This window comes from Gopherus evgoodei, chromosome 2 (assembly GCF_007399415.2).
Source record: "Gopherus evgoodei ecotype Sinaloan lineage chromosome 2, rGopEvg1_v1.p, whole genome shotgun sequence".
Classification (NCBI taxonomy): domain Eukaryota; kingdom Metazoa; phylum Chordata; order Testudines; family Testudinidae; genus Gopherus; species Gopherus evgoodei.
Genome location: NC_044323.1, coordinates 147,870,308 through 147,887,769, shown reverse-complemented (window position 1 = coordinate 147,887,769; position 17,462 = coordinate 147,870,308). Strand labels below are relative to the sequence as shown.

The window sequence follows — 17,462 nt, the reverse complement described above, 5'->3', positions numbered from 1 at the left end:
CTGTGCTGTGGCCCAGACGTCTCGGGCAGGGGGTGCAAGGCCCATGAGGTGGGAGATAAGGTTTGGGGCCAAGCCCCGGGGCACAGCTCAGTGGGGTGTGTGTGTGTGTGTGTGTGTGTGTGTGTCCGTCCGACCAGTGGGCAACACTACTACAAAACGCACAGTGCTGTCCCCCCCAACAACTCAGTCCAAGTGCCAACCCCCACCCTGACCCCAGCAGAGCCAGGCGCAGAACACTGCATCTGCCGGCATCAAGCGAGGGCACCCGCCCCCCTGCACGCACACACACAAGGCAACAGGCACCAGCTGGAGTTTTTCTCCCTTTTATTATTAATATAAAAATACTCCAGTATTTACAGCCAATAAATAGATTTCAATAACAAATAAATTACACTGGGGTCAGGGGGTCCTTGCTGCTTATTTACACTGACAAGGGGGTGGGGGAGGCAGCCGGCGTGCGGGATCGGGGGTAGCTTGGGCAGAAACTGGCTTTGCCAAGAGGCAGGGACTCAGGTGGGGTGTGTGTGTGGGGGGGTATTTACACTGGTACCCCCCACCCCATATCCTCCACCCCTCGGAGAGGGGGTGTGGCAAAGTCACCAAGTCCATCTCTGTGGTTTGAGTTGGCCTGGAGGAGGGGCACAGGAACACAGCCCCCCCATTCCACCAGCAGCTCCCCCCCAGGCACAAGGACACCATTGGCCCATCACCAGCACGCAGGCCATGAGGTGCCACCTTCGGGGGGGCAGGGAGAAGGCCAGAGCTGACACCACCCCCGGGACTGCAGCCCATAGGTAATCGGAATGGGTGCCCTGTTCCCAGCATGCAATGCAGTCCTGCCCCGCATTACTAGGAGGGCACCTTGTGTTAGCTCTGGGTCTGCCCTTGCTCCCACCCAGCAGTGGGTGAACAGGTCCACACGCCAGTGGCCACCCCAGGCGCCCACCGGATAATGCTTTCACAAGGGGGGGTCCAGCCAGCAGCCAACAGCACCAGGCTGTGCCTCTCGGGCGAGCCGGCCTCCAAAATCCCACCCACATCCGCTCCAGGCATCAGGTCCTAAGTAGGCTCCATCCATCCAGGATCCAGGGCAGACTCGTGTGTCCCCTCCGTCCAGGACCTGCTCATACATCCGAACCAGCCGTTCCCAGGGCCCAGGCCGGCTCCAGAATGGGCCCGATCCACTGAAATACTGACAGCAGCCGCAGGGGGATCAAAATCCACCGGTGTCGTTAGAAAAAGGGTCCCACATGTGTCCCAGGTGGGCAGGGCAGGGGATCCCAGCGCCCCCGGCCGGGTCTGAGGTAGCTGTGCCTGCGTCAGAGGCCCGCAGCCCCGGGCTCACACCGAGGACTCCTCGGGGTTGGAGTCGGGCAGTGCCTGGCGCTGCTGGAGCTTGCGGCGTAGCTCCTCGGCCAGGTCACTGTAGCCGGGCCGCTCCTCGGCACCCAGCTGCAGGCGGATGTAGCCGTTGGAGGAGGAGCCGCGGACGCTGCCCAGGTGGATGCGGTTGGGTGAGTGCGGGGGTGGGGATGCCAGGGGCTGCCCAGGGATGCCATTGGCGGGGGGCGAGGGTGTGGCCGAGCCGTTCTGGCACATGGCGTGGCCCGGCACGATCTTGAGGGAGCCGTCCGAGTAGTAGTAACTGGCTGGGTCCCAGAGCTTCTCGTCCGAGTCCGAGGTGGCGCTGGGAACGAACTTGGGGCTGGGGGGCGACTTGGGCAGCTCGATGGGGTACACCAGGGTGCTCTCCACGGCTTTGGTGCCCTTGGCCAGCTCCTCCCGCAGCCGGCGCCGCAGGGACAGCACCACCAGCAGCAGCACCAGGCACAGGGCGCCCAGAGCAATCGCCACCATCCACACCAGCCCCAGGCTCTCCAGTGGGGCCCGTGCCTCCAGCGTGGCGGCTGGGCCTGCCACCACCGACACCATGTAGCCCTCGGCCGCCAGGTGCGTGCCCTGCTCCTCCGAGAAGCACCGGTAGGCACCACCATGCTGGGGGCCTGTGCCCAGGATGACCAGGGCCTGCAGACGGGCGTCGTACAGCACCGAGGCGTGGTCCTCGGCCAGCTCCCGCCCGTTGAAGGTCCAGCGAGCCCGGGCCAGGTTGGAGATGAGACGGCAGGGCAGGACCAGGTCCGTGCCAGCCACCACCGTGATGTTCTTGGGAGTGACGTTAACTGCAGGACAGAGGGGAGAAGGGGTCAGGCTGAGGTGGGGGCTGGACCCTCTGCCCATCCCACAGCCCTGCCCAAGAGGGACACCCCACGGGCGATGCCAGCACCAGGGCCTTGGCCTAGGCCTCTCTGCTGAGGCTGCAGGGACCAGCCTGGAGATGGCACGTGTCCTGTGGGCTCTGACACTGCTGCTGGTTTCACACAGGAGCTGGGCACATGGACAAACCTGGGCTGTGCCAGGACCAATGGGGGGTGGGAGGTGTCGCTGTGGCCTGTAGGGCAAGTACGGGAGATGTTTGGCTGAGTGCACTTCCTGGGACAACCTAGGAGAGACCCTGGGACAGGGGAACCCAGGGCAGCTTCAGCCCTGCACCCCACTGCTCCTGGGCAGGTACCTCAGCACCAGTCAGCCTTGTTGTCCACCTGGGGAAACTAAGGCACAGACAGAAGCAGCAAATCAGCAGCAGAGCTAGAGGAGTCCTGGCTCTCAAGCCTGCGCTGAGAGGGGACTCCTCAAGCTAACAGAGTGCAGGCCCCCTCCCCAGCCCCTTTGGTTCCCAGGGAGTTCCCCGCCCGGGGGGGGGGGGGGGGGGGGCGCTGGTGACCTCTCACCTGAAGGGGGTGCTCGCAGGAGGTTGCAGAGAGCCGTGTCTGCGTTCACCACGTCCTGGACCAGCAGGGACCTGAGACAGACCTGGAGTCAGCACAGCCCCAGCTGTCCCCGGTGGGGCACCGAGCTGCAGTCACTGCCCCTTGGGCCATGCTCCAGAAGGGAACAAGAGCCCTGGGGGAGGTGAGAGGAGACCTTCCCGTGGGGCAGGGCAGGGAGATGCTAATCAGGGCCCTCTTGGAGGGGACACCACAATGACCACCTCTTCCCGCCCCCCATATGGGTAGTGTCCCGCCCCCAGGCCAGCCCCCCAGCCCCCTCACCCGTCAGAGCCATCAGCCCGGAGGCAGCGGCTGGTGTTGCGGCTCCAGGCGCAGTAGGGGTCCTTGGCCAGGACGCAGTCAGCACAGGAGCGGTACTTGGCGCAGTCGGCCAGGGACAGCCGCACCACCTGGGAGTGAGAGCCGGCAAAGAGCAGCTTCTGGGGAGGGGGAGGGACATCATTGCTGATGGGACAGCCTAGAGCCATCACTGCCCCATACTCTGTTCCCCCCCAACAGCCCCCCGGTTATCCCTGCCCCTCCCAACAACCCCCCCAGTTATCTCTGCCCCCTGTGCCCCCCCATGGCACCCCCCATTATCTCTGCCCCCCCCCCAGTCCAGGGCATTCCCCCAACCCCCTACACTCTGCCCCCCCCACCAGCCCAGGGCATCCCCTCCACCTCCCAGTGCTCTGCCCTCCCTCCCCCCGGTTGTCCCCAAGGTGCCCTGCCCCCTACCTTCTGGTGGGCCAGCACAAGGCTCTCAATGGGCTGCACTGGCTCAATGATCTGAAGCTCCTCCACGAGGTGGACGCGGGAGGGCAGGACCAGGGCCTTGTGGAGCCACCCGTCACCTGGAAGAGCCGCAGGGCAGGATTGCAGGGAGCTGTGGGCAGGGGTGGGGCCCTAAGCACCCCCCATCACTCCTGTACCACCCCCTTAGCACCCCCAGGAACCCTTAGGCCACCCCATGCTGGGAGATGCACCCCCAAGTTGCCCCTCCATCACATGCTCAGCAGCTCCCAAAGTGGCCCCCCAGCACTGTTGTGCCATGTGGCTTTTGCCCCTCCTCCCACTGCACCCCCCCACCCCGGGGCAAGGCTGAGCCCAGGCTGGCTTGAGGCCCCAGCTATTGGGGGGCGGGGAGGGAGGGGAAGAGAGCAGAGTCCTGACGAGTACCTGTCCCAATGAAGAGCACATTGTAGGAGGCCCCATCCAGCCCGCGCACCCGGTCCACCACCAGCCGGGTGAAGTTGGTGTCCTTCTTGAGCAGCAGGGGCCGGCCGTGGCGCGGCAGCACCGGCTCGTCCATCAGCGGGTGCTTCTTGGCGAAGTTCAGCGTGTTGTCGGGCAGCTCCAGCGAGCTGGCGACGCCATTCTGCCGGTGCCAGTCAGTGATGCACTGAGGGGAGAGGGGCTGGGTCACAGTGGGGCAGGGCACCACCAACCAGGGGGGCAAGGCATAGCTCAGCTGGCAGCCTGGGGGACAGAGGCAGCTCAAGTGCCCACGCTGGGGGAGGGACCCTGGCAGGCAGGCAGTGCGGGTGACACTTCCCAGGGCAGCCTGGGGTGGGGGTGGGGATTAGTGAGTGCCCACCCAGCCCCCAAGGGGGCACTACTGAGTGCACGGCGGGGGGTGACCCCTGGCAGAGATGAGAGCAGCTGGCCTCCCCACTGTGATGGCTGGGTCTCCCTGGTCCCCATGGCACTTACCGCCCCAGGCCGGGGGCTGGGCACCTGGTCCGAGTACCTGCCCCACTTCTGGGCCTGCTCCCGATACTCCTTGTAGGGCCCCTCGAAGGCCTTGCGCACGTCCTCAATGTGGTACTGGCAGACGGCAGAGACGTCCACGTCCCCCCTGTGGGAGGGAAGGGGGGTGAGACCCGGCATGGGGCTGGAGGTGCTGGAAAGATGAGGGAGTGGGGAGGGAGGGTGATGGCCAGGGCAGAGCCTGGCGGGTGGGAGGGAGCCAGGGGAAAGCTACTGCCCTGACCCCGGGGGACGTGTGAGTTGGGGGGCAACCCTGGGGAGACAGGCCCAATGGGAGGGCTGACACCGGCTGCAGAGGGGCGGGGGTCCCCCAGCAGGCAGTGTAGGTGGGATGGAGGCTGCAGGGCCCATGGGAACGCTCAGTGGCCTGGGGCTCCCGTGCTCACCAGCGAGCCTGGAAGAGGCCGAAGAAGGTGGTGTCGTGCCAAGTGGTCCCCTCCAGCGTGTACACGGCCTGCAGCCGGTTGAAGTGCAGCTGCTGCTCCGGGATGGAGCAGACCAGCCGGGCCTTGAGGAACGTCGTCCACTTCTTCTGCAGGGTCCGGGCGCCGCCCACATCCCCCTGGGCAGAGGGAGGCACCACATGAGGGGGTGGGACAGGCCAGACCCCGAGAGCCCCACTGCCTGGCACCTGGGTCCCAGGAGGTCTCTTGCCCCCATGACACCAGGTCACCACGAGGGTCCCCTCACACCGGCAGCAGGCTCAGGCCTGGAGCGAGCTCCGTATCCAGCTCAGGGCAGGGCCCGGCCTGGCCCACGGGCTCCAGCCACGCCGCAGTGTTTCTGGGCACCCCTCCCGCCCGGCACGGGCCCTTGTCCGAGGGCTGGTTGCCACGGTGCCCCGGACGTACCTTGCAGACCCGTGCCACGCGGGCCACCACCTGCTCGGCATAGCAGTCGTACTCCACGGCACGCTCGCTGAAGAAGAAGTAGACCTTGTCGTCGTCCCCGCTGGGGCTGCCCACGCTCTCCTGCACGTAGGCCGAGCCCACAAAGTGGGGCTCTGCAATAGGGGGCACGTGAGACCAGGGCTCGTGGGCCCCACATCAACCCAGCTCTCCACTCGGGCCCCCGAGCTCCCAGTGCTGTGGGGAGGAGCCCCCCGGCCGCCTCCCGTCACGCTTGGAGCCAGATGCCCTCTGGAGCCGGCCCGGCTGTGCCCCCTCCAACAGCACCCTCTGGTTGCTGCAGGACCACCCCCAACCCCAGCCGGATGCCACATTGGGAAAGACCCACACTTGGGGCTTCAATCCTGGGCAGCAGAGCCCAGGCAGGGGCCTGACCGCTCGCCAGACCCACAGTGGGATGGACTGGTTCTGGGGGCAGTGAGAGTCCCTCCCCCCACAGAAAGGGGGCTGCATGAGCTACTGTGTGACCCGTGCCCCCTGTGCCCTGTCCCCCCCTCACCATTCAGCCAGGAGGCCAGGTACTCTGTCTTCATGGAGTAGTGGGGGCCCAGGTTGCGCAGGATCACCGGCTCCGTGCCCAGGAAGTTGTTGAGCGTTGCCGAGTACAGCTCGCCATCTGGACGGCATGGCCAAGAAGGGGTTAACTGGGTGCGTGGGGCAGAAATACCCACCAGCCTCCCACTCCCAGCCCGGGCGCCCTGGGCCCCGTCCCAGCCCCCAAACCAGCCCCCCCCCCCAAAGGGCCCCACCTACCCACAATGAGGCCCGTGTGACCTTTGGCCGGGTCATAGGGGCACTTCCCTTTCCCATCCTCGAAGGCCAGCCTGTTGAGGGAGAAACTGGACTCCTCCTGAAAGAGACGCCCCACACGTAGGGTCAGTGGGACCCAGCGGCAAGCTGCCTGCAGAGATGGGGCTGTGCTGGGTCCATGGCAGGGTCTGAGAATGCCCCACGCTCAGCACAGCTCCACACTGGCCATCGTTCATCCAGGAGGCAGCGCCCGTCAGCATCCCCTCCTTCGGTCGCCACCACGGACTCCCAGCCTCTGCCAGAATGAGGCAGGGGGAGCTCCCGGCTCCCCCAGCCCCGTCCCGTCCAGCAGGGGGCACTGTGGGGAGTAGGGCGGGACCACTGGCTTCAGTGGGAGCTCTCAGCTCCGCCAGCCCAGCCCCATCCTGTCCAGCAGGGGGCGCTGTGGGGAGCAGGGCAGGAGCTCCCTGCTCCGCCAGCCCCGTCCCATCCAGCAGGGGGTGATGTGGGGAGTGGGGCAGGACCGTTGGCTTCAGTGGGAGCTCTCAGCTTCGCCAGCCCAGCCCCATCCCGTCCAGCAGGGGGCGCACTGCTCCGGGCCATACTCACAATGTAAGTGCACTTGGGCTGGAAGGCGAAGGTGCCGCACGCATACAGGTGGGAGCTGTTGTAGCTCTGGAGGAAACGGATGTAGTTGAAACAGTCGGTCTGGAGAGAAAGGGGCTGGTCAGCGGGAGGAGGCTAGTGGGGGGGGCTATTGGGTCCCCCCCCAGCAATGCCAGGGCAGGGCTGGCCATGGAGACAAGTGGAACTTGCCCAGGGCTGTGGGACCCCCTGCAGCTCCCCAGCCCAGGGAGAGACATGGTACATGCCATCGCTGTGCCACCCCGGGACCAGCCCCTCCACACGCAGAAGGAGGCTGCCGTACAGATCCGTGGGCTCAGACTGGGGGCCTTGCTCCTGCACATGGGGCGAGGCTGGGAGCGGGCAGGGGAGCCGGGGCTGTGTGCCCAGCTGGCATACCTGGTTGTTCTTGCCCTTCTGGATACATTCCACTTTCTTCTCTGTTGGAGCCTCCCAGGAGATCTGCCAAGCCAGAGGGGAGCAGGGTCAGGGGCTGAGCCAGGCCACCCCAGTCCTGCCCCACCCACCCTCCATCTCCTGCAGCCAAACAGCACTTGGCTCTCCATGCTTGCCACATCCCCCAACTGGCAGAGGAGGCGCCCAGCAACCAGGGCCCAGCCCAGCTCCCAAGAGAACATGCTCATGTTCAGGGGTGCCTAGCAGGGGGCGCTGCTCCCCAAGGGGCTGTTTAACCAGCACCCCCAGGCCACCCAGATTCCTCATAGCTCCATCCCCCTAGATGTGGGGGCACTGCGTACCTTGCCAGCCAGGCTTTGGGGGCCCCCTCCCAGGCTCTGTGCCCCCTGCTAGGACCCCACAGCAGAGCCGCCCTCTCTTACCGCTGCCTTCAGCTCCATGGTGCCGGTGGCGAGGGCGAAGATGGCCTCCCGGGCACCTACGTACAGCACCCTCTCGGCCTCGCCCAGCGTCAGCGTCATGTAGTGCGACACGCCTGCCTTGGAGAACCGCTTCGCCACGTCCTTCAGCTCTGTGGGGAGGCGATGGGACGGTGTCAGGGGACTCGGAGGCCTGCAGCTCCTGGGGGCACAGGGCCAGACTGGGGCCTGGCACCACCACCAATGCGTCCCAGGCTGCCTGCTCCTCGGTGCCAGTCAGCCAAGAGGTTGCCAGGCCTCAAGTTTCAGAGCTGTGTGGTGATACTGGGGCTCCCACCTCACACCCTGCCCCAGCAATGGTGGGTGAGTTCCTCACTCCCAGGCTACCCTGGGGGCACACAGGATCCAGGAGCCACCCACGTCCTGTTGGCTGCTCGGCTGGCACCCCGGGCACTGGGCCAACCTGCTGTAGGGCAAGGGGGGATCCCACCCGCTGGGGGGGGCAGGTGCTGAGGGATCCCGGGGGCCATGGCTAGCAGGTGACGAGGCTGAGTCTGGACTGGACTCAGGACTAGAGAAGGGTGTCTTGGAGACAACTCGTTCCGTGCCAGCAGGAGAGGAACTGCCCCAGATGCCCTCCCCTCCCCACCTGCAGATCGCCAACAGCCCCCAGCAGAGACGGGGCTGGCCACACACCACCTTGCACTGCCGTGGCTGGCAGCCCCTCCCTCCAGATCCGCAGCCCCTGCTAGCCCAGCCCTGGGATCCCCCTCCGATCTGGCATGCTCCTCACTCCTGACCCGCAGCTCTCTAGCCTAGCTGGGAACAGCCCTGAACTCGTGATCTCGTCTGCAGACACCCTGAGCCTGGAGAAAAGTTCAGCTCTAACGTGCCCCAGGCCCCATGGGGCACAGAGACCCGCTGAGCATGCTGGGCCGGGGGAGCTCACGTGGGACCATCTGCTCCAGCCAGCTCCACTCGGGGCATCAGCCCCTTCCTGGAAGACGCCCTTGCCCTCCAGGGAGCCACTCGCTCCTCACGCTGGCTGGACAAGGGAGCCATTGTCGGGGATGCGCCGGGTGGAACCGGAGAGTGCTGAGCCTGGCGCCCTGGCAGAGGGGCTCTTTGCCGAGCCCCTGCCCAGCCCGGCCCCCAGGGCCAGCTTTGTTCAGAGAAAGGGCACATTGACGGGAGAGCGGAGCGCGGGGGTGGGGAGCATACAGAGGTACTCAAGCCACTCTGGGCTGGGGGAAGGAGATCTGCCAGGCACTGCCAGGGTGGGGGTGGGGGCAGCTGTCGCCCACCAAGCCCCCGATTCGCTCTGCTCCAGGCTGGACACAGCATGCAGGGCACCGAACTCCCTAGCCAGCCCGGGGGCTGCCCACTCTGCCTCCCCAAGGTAAGGAGGCTGAAGAGAGAAGTCAAGCCCGCAAGCGGAGCTGGCCCAAGCTGATGGCAGGAAACCCAGCACCAGCCCGGTAGCGTTACCAGCCGCAATATGAGCCCCTCACACAACCCCAGTGCAGCTCAGGCTGGTGCAGTGGGCTCACAAGCCAGCCGTGTAGGGCCCAGGATACAGACCACTTCAGGCTGGCCTACAGCCTTGGGGAAATGGGCCCTCCCGACACTTCCAGGAAGCCTCCTGTGTCCCAATCCCCCACCCAGGAGCATGTCGCCCCAGGGCAGGGACCGGCCCTGCTGACCAGATCTGCACAGCGCCTGGCACGATGGCACCTGGGGCACAGGGAGATTCCCAGATGCTGCCACGTACAATACCCCCAAACACACACACACACACTCCAGCTGGCATGGAAGGGTCCAACCAGGCCGCCCCGGGGCATCTCCCTGGAACCGGGGCGAAGGCAGCCGAGCGCTGACATCAAGGCAAGATATGGCGCGGCACAGCAGGTGCCAAACCAGAGCCCCCATGATCAGTTCACCTCTGCCCCCAGCACTGCCCCCATGCCCTGCAGCACAGATCCTGCCAGACTTGGCATCCCCAGCGCCTAGAGTCGGGGGGGGGGGGAGAACCCACAGATCGCAGGCAGGCAGCATGGGCACCTTGAGGTGACACAGGCAAAGTGGGACTGGACACAGGGAACGAGGCTTCCCAGAGATTATTGCACTCCCTCCCCCACACGAACACCCAGGGACTCCTTCGGCACAGGGCAGGAGCACTGGGGGGTGAGGGAGACCCCTCGGCACAGCCCAGCATCCTGGAGAGCAGAGCTTCCAGGGCAGTCTGAGAACCTGGGGCTTCGGCACTGAGGCGGCTGGCTCGGCTGCTCCGCCAGCTGGGACCCATTAGAGCCGGGGAGTGGAGCCCGCCCCACTGCCACGGCCGATCAAAGCTGGCACCTGGCTTCAATCAGCCCCACCCCCACTCCCCAGCCTGGGGTTCAGCAGGGTGGGGGAGGGGAGCCCGCACATATGGGGAGCAGGTCCCAGGCAGCAGCACCTGAAAGGATGAGTCCAGCCCCTCACAGAGTGGAGAGCAGGAACCAGCAGCTCTCATGGGATGAGGACCCAATGGGCAGTGCCAACCCCCAGGCAGCCAGTCCCAGTCCAACTTCAGGCTGGCGAGTACATCCCAGCTCCTGCAGGGACTGGGGTGCCGGGGGTGGGGGAGGTGTGGCAGCTGCAGAGCCTGAGTGCTAAAGGGGGCCCAGGAGGAGAACCTGCCCTGGGCACAGAGAGCCTGGCAGAAGGGGGGGGCTGCAGGTCGGGACTGAGGAGCACCGCCACAGGATACATCCCCGCCCACGCACCAATTGGGCCGTCTGACCCCCAGAGCCAGAGCCAAGGCGGGGAACGCAGGACCGAGGGGGGAGCACCCAGGGCACAGAGACTCACTCAGAGCAGCCCTCGCATGGGCACAGGGGTCGGGCGCCCACCTCGTATGGCAGGAGCCAAATGAGAGCCTGTGGGCACAAGGGACGGAGGCTGGGCCCAGCCTCCGCGCTGGGGGAGCAGCAGGACGCAGGATGCGGGGGGGAGGGGAAGGGAGCCCTGGGGAGGGCAACTACTAGCAAACAGGATGAGATCATTGCCCGGGGCTGGCGCAAACACCTGATGTCACCTCCGGAGAGGCAGCTCCCCCGGGGCCAGCCGGGCCCCAGGCAGGGCAGGCAAGAGCCCCCTTCCCGCCAGCACAGCGCTGAGAGCAGCGCTTCACCAGTGGAAGGGGGGGCAGGGAAGGTCTCGGGACCCCAGCGTAGGTACCACGGAGCCAGGGGTTGAGCACCTGATTTGGCCTGTGAGCCGTGGCTGGCCCAAGGAGGGGGGCCCCCACCTTACCCCACAGAGCTCCCAGCCTGCAGATGCCATGTCTGGTGCATCACAGCTGGGGCCAGGCACCCGACGGGAGAGCAGAGTTGGATGCCGCATGCTTGCTGGTGGGGGGGCCTGGGTGGGCAGGGGTTCCCAATCCCATGGCAGTGGGAGGTGCCCACCAGCAGTGCCTGGTCACCATGGCCTGGCTGTGCCAGTGAGATTTATCCAAAGGGGCAGGCTGCCCGGGCCACGGGTGCTGCCCTGTGTCCCATGCATGGTACCGGAGCCTGAGCTCCCCAAACTGGCTTTGCCGCCCCGCAGGGCTCAGAGCAACTGTAGCATGTCCCCCCTGCCAGGAGCGCTGCCAGCTTTTTTCCTGGCCTAGGTGGCAGAAGGTCCCACCCCTGAAATGCCACCCCCGACAGAGGCGGTGGAAGGTCCCACCACCGCGGTCGCCGCCCCCCAAATGTTAGTGCCCTAGGCAACCGCCTAGGTCACCTAATGGGTTGCGCCAGCCAGGGGCTCCAGGGCTGGGCACCCATAGGCTTCACTGCAGCAGCCCTTTGCCTCTCCTGGCTCCCAGCTCCAGCCCCTCGAGTCAGACCTGGGGGGTGATGGAGGGTGCCTGGGATGTGCTCCCATCCCGGGGAACAGGCTCCAGGACTCCCCCAGGACACAGGGAGGCCATGGCTGCCCAGGGAACTGAACCCAAGTCTGCCAAGTCCCAGCCAGCACCCTAACCGCTAGGCCTGCCTTCCCCTGCCAGGGCGGGTGCAGGCTGGATGGGGAGCTCCCTCCCATCCCCCCAAAGGCAGGGATCCTCCACAGCCACCCCCCAGCAAAGGGACCCTGCTGACCCCTCGCCCTCACCGCACAGTGAGCCAGGCATGGGGGAGCTGCTCCCCAGGAAAAGGGGGTTCCCTTAGCAGGAAGCCGGGAGAGGCAGCAGCTCTGCAAGGAAGCACATGGGATTTGGAGGTTTCCTTAAAACCCCAGCTCCCGGAATCAAGTGCGTCTCTACATTCCCCTTTAAACAGCAAGAGGTGGTCATGGCTGCAGAGCGGGGAACGCGAGCCTGGCAGTGACAGGCACACTCACACACCCCTCTCCCCAGTCTCAGCAGTGGGGAGCCAGATGCTCGACTTCTCTGTTAAAATACATTGTCCCTCCAGGCCCCTCTGTCTTGAATCGCTGGGATCCAGCTCAGCACCGTGGGACAAACACTCCTGGGGTCGGGCCCTGGGGGTCTGTCTGATGGGGCATTCCCAGCCCCACTCCTCCAGAGACCTCTGCTGCCTCCTCCTCCCCCCATCAGCTGGGGTAATGCCAAAAAGCCCAGCCCAGGGCACCACAACAGTTCTGTGCTTACTGCCAGGGCTGGGCACTACCCAACAGAGTCATGACACGTCCCCCCAGCCTGGCCATCGCGGCACTCACCGTTGTAGGGGATGGTTTTCCTGGGCACCAGGTTCCACCAGGCTGTGTCGGTGGTGCCCACGCTCAGGAAGACGGTGGTGAGCAGGGCGAGGCCTGAGAGGCTGGCATCCATGCTGCCCCGTGGCACGCTGAGGTCTAGCCTCCCTGCGCCCAGCTCCTTTTGTGCCCTCACTGCTCTGGGCAGCCTGGCGGGGAGAGACAGGCCGGTTACGGGGGGCCAAGGGCAGAGGAGCCAAAGCACGTGGGCAGGCAGGAAATGGGGACAAGAGAGTCATTGAGATGCCTCTGCTCTGAGCACTCGGGGGAGGGAGGGGCTGAGCCAGACACAGACTCAGATTCCCCCCACCCCACTCCCCTGCAGAGCGTTCCCTGCCAAGCCCCCTGCCCCAGCCCCAGCCCCAGCCCCATGGAAGGGAAAAGAGTCTGACCCAGCCAGACAGGGAATGAGCCAAGGGCCGTGGGGTGGAGGGGAAGGGATTTGCCCAGTGTCAGAGAGGGAGGCGGGGGCAGAACCCAGGAGTCCTGACCCCTATAATCTCCTCTAGCCTCCTGAGGCAAGCAGGACACCTCTGTCTGGCCCTACCCCACAGCCCAGGGCCAGGCCAGAGCAGCGTTTCTGCCCCACGAGCTGGCGAGGCCAGTGGCTAGAAGCAGAGACACAGCGATATCCTGGTGCCCCCCCCAGGCTGGGCCTCTCCCCGCCCCTTGGGCCCGCACACAGGAGCGCTTGGCTCCCCTTCCCCCCGCACTGAATGGTATCAACTGGCCAGCTCCACAGCCAGTGCCCACGCCCCCCACCTAGCCAAGCGCCCCCCACCCCTGCCCCCCACGTAGCCGAGCACCCCCTGCAGGAGCCTGCCCCCAGGCAGCAGGGGGCAGGCGTGTGCACCAGTGTCTCCTGCAGGGAGCTGTTGCCCCCACCCCACCCGTACCAAGCAGAGCTAGAGCCGGAGCCGGAGCTACCCCTAGGTCACGGATTCCCCTTTTTGTGGTTCACCTCCTTCCATAACTACTTCCTGCCATCAATGGAGCTGGCGCTGAGTCAGCGGGGGGGGGGAGGGGGGCACAGAGGCTGCCAGCAATGCTACTCCCTCTTCCCAGCTGACGCACAGCTGCGCCCCCCGCCCCCCCACGCACACACTCCCCTGGGATCACTCCACCTTGCCGCCCTCACATCCTCTGCAGGAGGAAACTCCACCCAGGGATGGGTGAGGGGCTTTCCCCAGTCAGACAGAGCCCCAAAGGGGCCCCCTGAACCCGCTTTAGCCCCCCGAGCCAATCCCAACAGGGCAGGTCCCAGCTCTGACAAACTCCCTCTCCGATCTCGGGTAAGCCCCATCACTTCGTGCTTCAGTTTCCCCCTCTAACATGGGTAGGATGACACCAGCCCGGCTGGCAGCTGGTGAATTACCTCCACACCAGCGAGGTGCTTTGGGACCCTTGGCTGGAAGGTACAAGGGGGAGCAATTGCCAAGGGAGACTCTGAACTAGCCTGGTGTTGGGCCTCCCCTTCTGCGTTCGGGATGTTTGAAGACGGAGCAGCCCAGCGAACAGGCTGGCGCTGCCAGCAGGCTGGGCTCTCTCCTGCCTTGGGTTCTCTCCTGCCTTGTGCTGGGCCTCTGCCACCCCGGAACCTAGGCTTCCTGCTGCCAGCCTGGAGGAGTGTGCAGAAACATGCCACACGGCACTGCTGCCCAGAGCCCGCCAGCATGGAGTGGGTTATCTAGGGAGGTGGTGGAATCTCCTTCCTTAGAGGTTTTTAAGGCCCGGCTTGGCAAAGCCCTGGCTGGGATGATTTAGTTGGTGTTGGTCCTGCTTTGAACAGGGGGTTGGACTAGATACCTCCTGAGGTCCCTTCCAACCCTGATAGTCTATGATTCTATGTCCTGGGGAGGGACTGACAGAGACTGTGGATGGGACACGGCCTCAGAGGGCAGAAGGTGCCCGTGGCATCCAGCCGGGCAGGGGCCAGAGTGGGGGGGTGATGGCCAGGCTGTGGGGCCACGGATGCGGGAAGGTTACCAGCAGGACAGTGGCAGAAGCAGAGCTGTTTTCCATGAAGGGAAGCAGGAAGCTGCCTCTCCCACCCGGCTCCTGCGGGGAAGGACACGGCAGGGGAGAAGTGGATTTCCGGCCAGGAAGTGAGGCAGTGGGCTGTGGGAATCATGGCCAGCCCAGCCAGGAAGCCAGATCCAGCTGGGAACGAGCTGTGGGGCAGCCCCTGCCCCCGCCAGAGCTCACTACCCCCAACGGAGCCGAGGGAGCCTCTGGAACCCCTCCGGCGCAGTCAGGCCCGCAGGGACTGGCCCCTGCTCTCAGCCCCTGGGAGTTGGTGGGTCTTAGACCAGCATGTCAAACACCCACATCACAGCAACTGCCACTGCCTGGCAGGTGCTCGGGGGGCCGGAGGGGTCGGGTCCCAGGGCAGCCCATGGGGGCGGGGGATGGGCAGCTCGAGAGACCAAGCCAGAGTCTTGGTCAGTTCCTGTGCAGGGGATGGATCCTGCCCTCCATGGGCACCTGGGCTGGGCAGAGACGAGAGCTCCTGCTCTGCAGGCTGCCAGACCCACATGTCAGGAGCCACCCGCAGCAGGAGAGTGACATGCTCTCCTTCGAGGAAAGGCCTGCCCCTGGCACATGGGCACCCGCCTATCAGCTTCCCCAGGGCAAGGGGAGGTGATGGGTACCACGTGGGGGGAGGGACACCACCCCATTCACAGAGCTCAGACTCACTAGCCCCCTCGCACTCTCTCAACAAGGGGCAGAGGAAACCGAGCCCGGAGTCCCCAGAAGATGCCAGGCCTGAAGCCGGGGCGGCCATTATCCCACGGAGCATAGCATTGGGCAATGCCAAGGCATCTGCCAAGGGGGACCTGGGGGGGGGGGGCACAGATCCCTGGCCACACAAGGCCAGGCCAGCAGAGCAGCTGCACAAGCCAGCCAAGCCCAGCCCGGGGGGCCCAGCTGCCATGTGTGGGAAGTGGGCCAAGGCAGTCGCCGGGGGGCTTGGCCATTCCCCAGCCAGGGGGTAGAGACCCCCAGCTCTCCCCATTGGGTTCCCTGCCCTAGCAGGGGCAGGGGGGAGCACACTGCCAGCAGGCCCAGCCCTAGCCAGTCCCCCCTCTGCCCCACGCACCCCCTCAGCCCACCAGCGGGGCAGAGGATGAGCTGCGGCGACTTCCCTGGGTGCAGCGGAGTTGAGGCCCTCCCCGCATCGGCCCATCCCCATCCCCCTCCCCCGCCCAGCATGGAGCCGCCCCCAGCAGCCCCCCGCCCCTCGGGCTGCAAAGGAACAAAAGCCCAGAGCGCTCCGCCCCCTGCCGGCCGGCGCCGGGGCTGCCCGCTGCTCTCGGGGACCAGCCCTGCCAAGCGGGGTGGGGCGGCCCCCGGCCCCCCAAAGGGAACCGAGCCGGGCGGGGGCGCTGCCAGGCCGGCGGCCCGCCGGGCACGAGTAGCTCTAGGGAAGCCGCCCGGGGGTGGCGCGGTGGGACAGGGAGGGGGCTGCAGGGGGGCGGATCCCCCAACTCCCAGCTCCTGCATCAAAGGCCCGAGCATGGCAGCGCCCAGCGGCGAGGCCAAGCCCGGCTCCGGCCCCCCGAAGATGGGGGCCGGCGGCAGCCAGCGCCACGGGGCGCCCTGGGGCCGGAGCAGCGAGGGGAGCCCGGAGAGCTGGGGCAGAGAAAGAGGCTCGCAGATGGCGCTGCGCGCTCCTTGCGCGCACCCTGCGCTCCCCCGCCCACAGGGGCGCGAGGCTGGGTTTTGTTTTCCCAGCGGAGCTCGGAGGCAGAGAAAGGAGAAGCGGTCGGAGCCTTTTGCAAGCTCAGCGGCTGCGGGGCCGCGGCTTTGCTGACGCGACCTGGGCAGGGAGCGAGTTTCTGCGTCTCGGAGCGCGGAGCCCGGGACCCTCCGCCCCGGGGACTTCTCCGGCCATTCGCGGGGAGCCCGAGCCCCAGGGCTGAAGGGTCCCGCTCCCCTAGGCGAGGCCGAGGAGGGGTTGTAGGAGCCCGGGGTGCACTGAGGACAAAGGGGCTTTTCGGGGAGGGGGTTAGTAATTAGCCGCAGATCTGCCCCCACATCGGAGTCCAACCCGCCCCAGCCCAACCCACAGCCCCGAGCGCCCAGCCTGAAAACTTTGCAGCGCAGCTGGTCCCCGGAGAGAGCAAAACCAGCGCCCCCCAACCCCCACCGGCGGGCCCCCCCAGGAGCCCCAATCCACCCGCCCATCGCCCCCCCGGCGCCCCCGCAGACGCACTCGGCTGAGCAGGGGGTGGCAGGAGGGGGCGCTGGAGGCCCAGCCCCTGGCCGAGCTGGTCCGGAGAGGCTGGGCTGGACTTCGCTAGCAGCGGACCCCCCCAGTTCCCGGGGGCGGGCGCTCGCCTCCAGCTCAAGGCTAGTTCGCACAAAGAACGTGGGTCCGTTTCGGGGGAGGGGGCTGCCCTGGAAAGCGGGGTGCCGGCTGCACGGGGGGAGGCGCTGGGGTTCGCGTCCCCCTGAGCCACGAGCGAGCCGAGCCCGGCAGCGCCCCCGTAAACACTAGAGGAACAAAAGCGGCTTCTCCCCTCCCGCCACTCACCTTCGGGGCTCTGGGGCCCGGCCCCGCGCGAGAACCAACCGGCCCGGAGCTGCGGGGCGCTCGGGGGTCCCCAGCTCGCGGCGCTGGCGCTGCCCTTTCTTCGGTCGCCCCGACTGTGCAGCCCGCTCGCCTGCCTGCCTCGATTCCCCCACTCCGCGTGACGTCAGCCGGGGGCGGGGCTCCTCCAGATGAATGGGACGCCTCGGAGCTCAGCCCCCAGCGTCAACTGCTGCCGCGGGGCCACGGAGAGCCCTTGGGATCGGCCCCGAGGTGGGGGGATGGATGGGATGTGTCGATGGGTTATGGATGGGAGAGAGAGGCTAGGGGCAGGGGATGGATGGGAGAGGGAGGCTGGGGGCAGGGGATGGGGTGTGTATGGATGGGGGTGGGGGGTTGGGGATGGGTGGGGGACTGGCTGATGGATGGGGTGGGGGATGTATGGGGTGTGTATGGGTGGGGGGCA

General features: G+C 66.5%; 1 protein-coding gene across 2 annotated transcripts; it reads right to left on the bottom strand.

Moving 5' to 3' along the window:
* Positions 1 to 323: 323 nt before the first annotated feature.
* On the bottom strand, positions 324 to 17,079 carry SEMA4C (semaphorin 4C). Of its 2 annotated transcripts, none has more exons than XM_030551815.1 (15): positions 17,000 to 17,079; positions 12,427 to 12,611; positions 7,720 to 7,868; positions 7,280 to 7,342; positions 6,866 to 6,964; positions 6,260 to 6,356; positions 6,006 to 6,122; positions 5,450 to 5,601; positions 4,985 to 5,160; positions 4,542 to 4,686; positions 4,008 to 4,230; positions 3,567 to 3,682; positions 3,111 to 3,268; positions 2,790 to 2,860; positions 324 to 2,180 (listed from the first exon to the last, which is right to left on the bottom strand). In XM_030551815.1, exons 2-15 carry the CDS (start codon positions 12,536 to 12,538, stop codon positions 1,342 to 1,344), a joined length of 2,517 nt encoding a protein of 838 aa, XP_030407675.1. In that variant the 5' UTR covers positions 12,539 to 12,611; positions 17,000 to 17,079; the 3' UTR covers positions 324 to 1,341. The 2 variants fall into 2 exon arrangements, with proteins under 2 accessions (XP_030407675.1, XP_030407676.1); XM_030551816.1 differs by lacking the exon at positions 17,000 to 17,079 and adding an exon at positions 16,679 to 16,734.
* Positions 17,080 to 17,462: the final 383 nt, after the last annotated feature.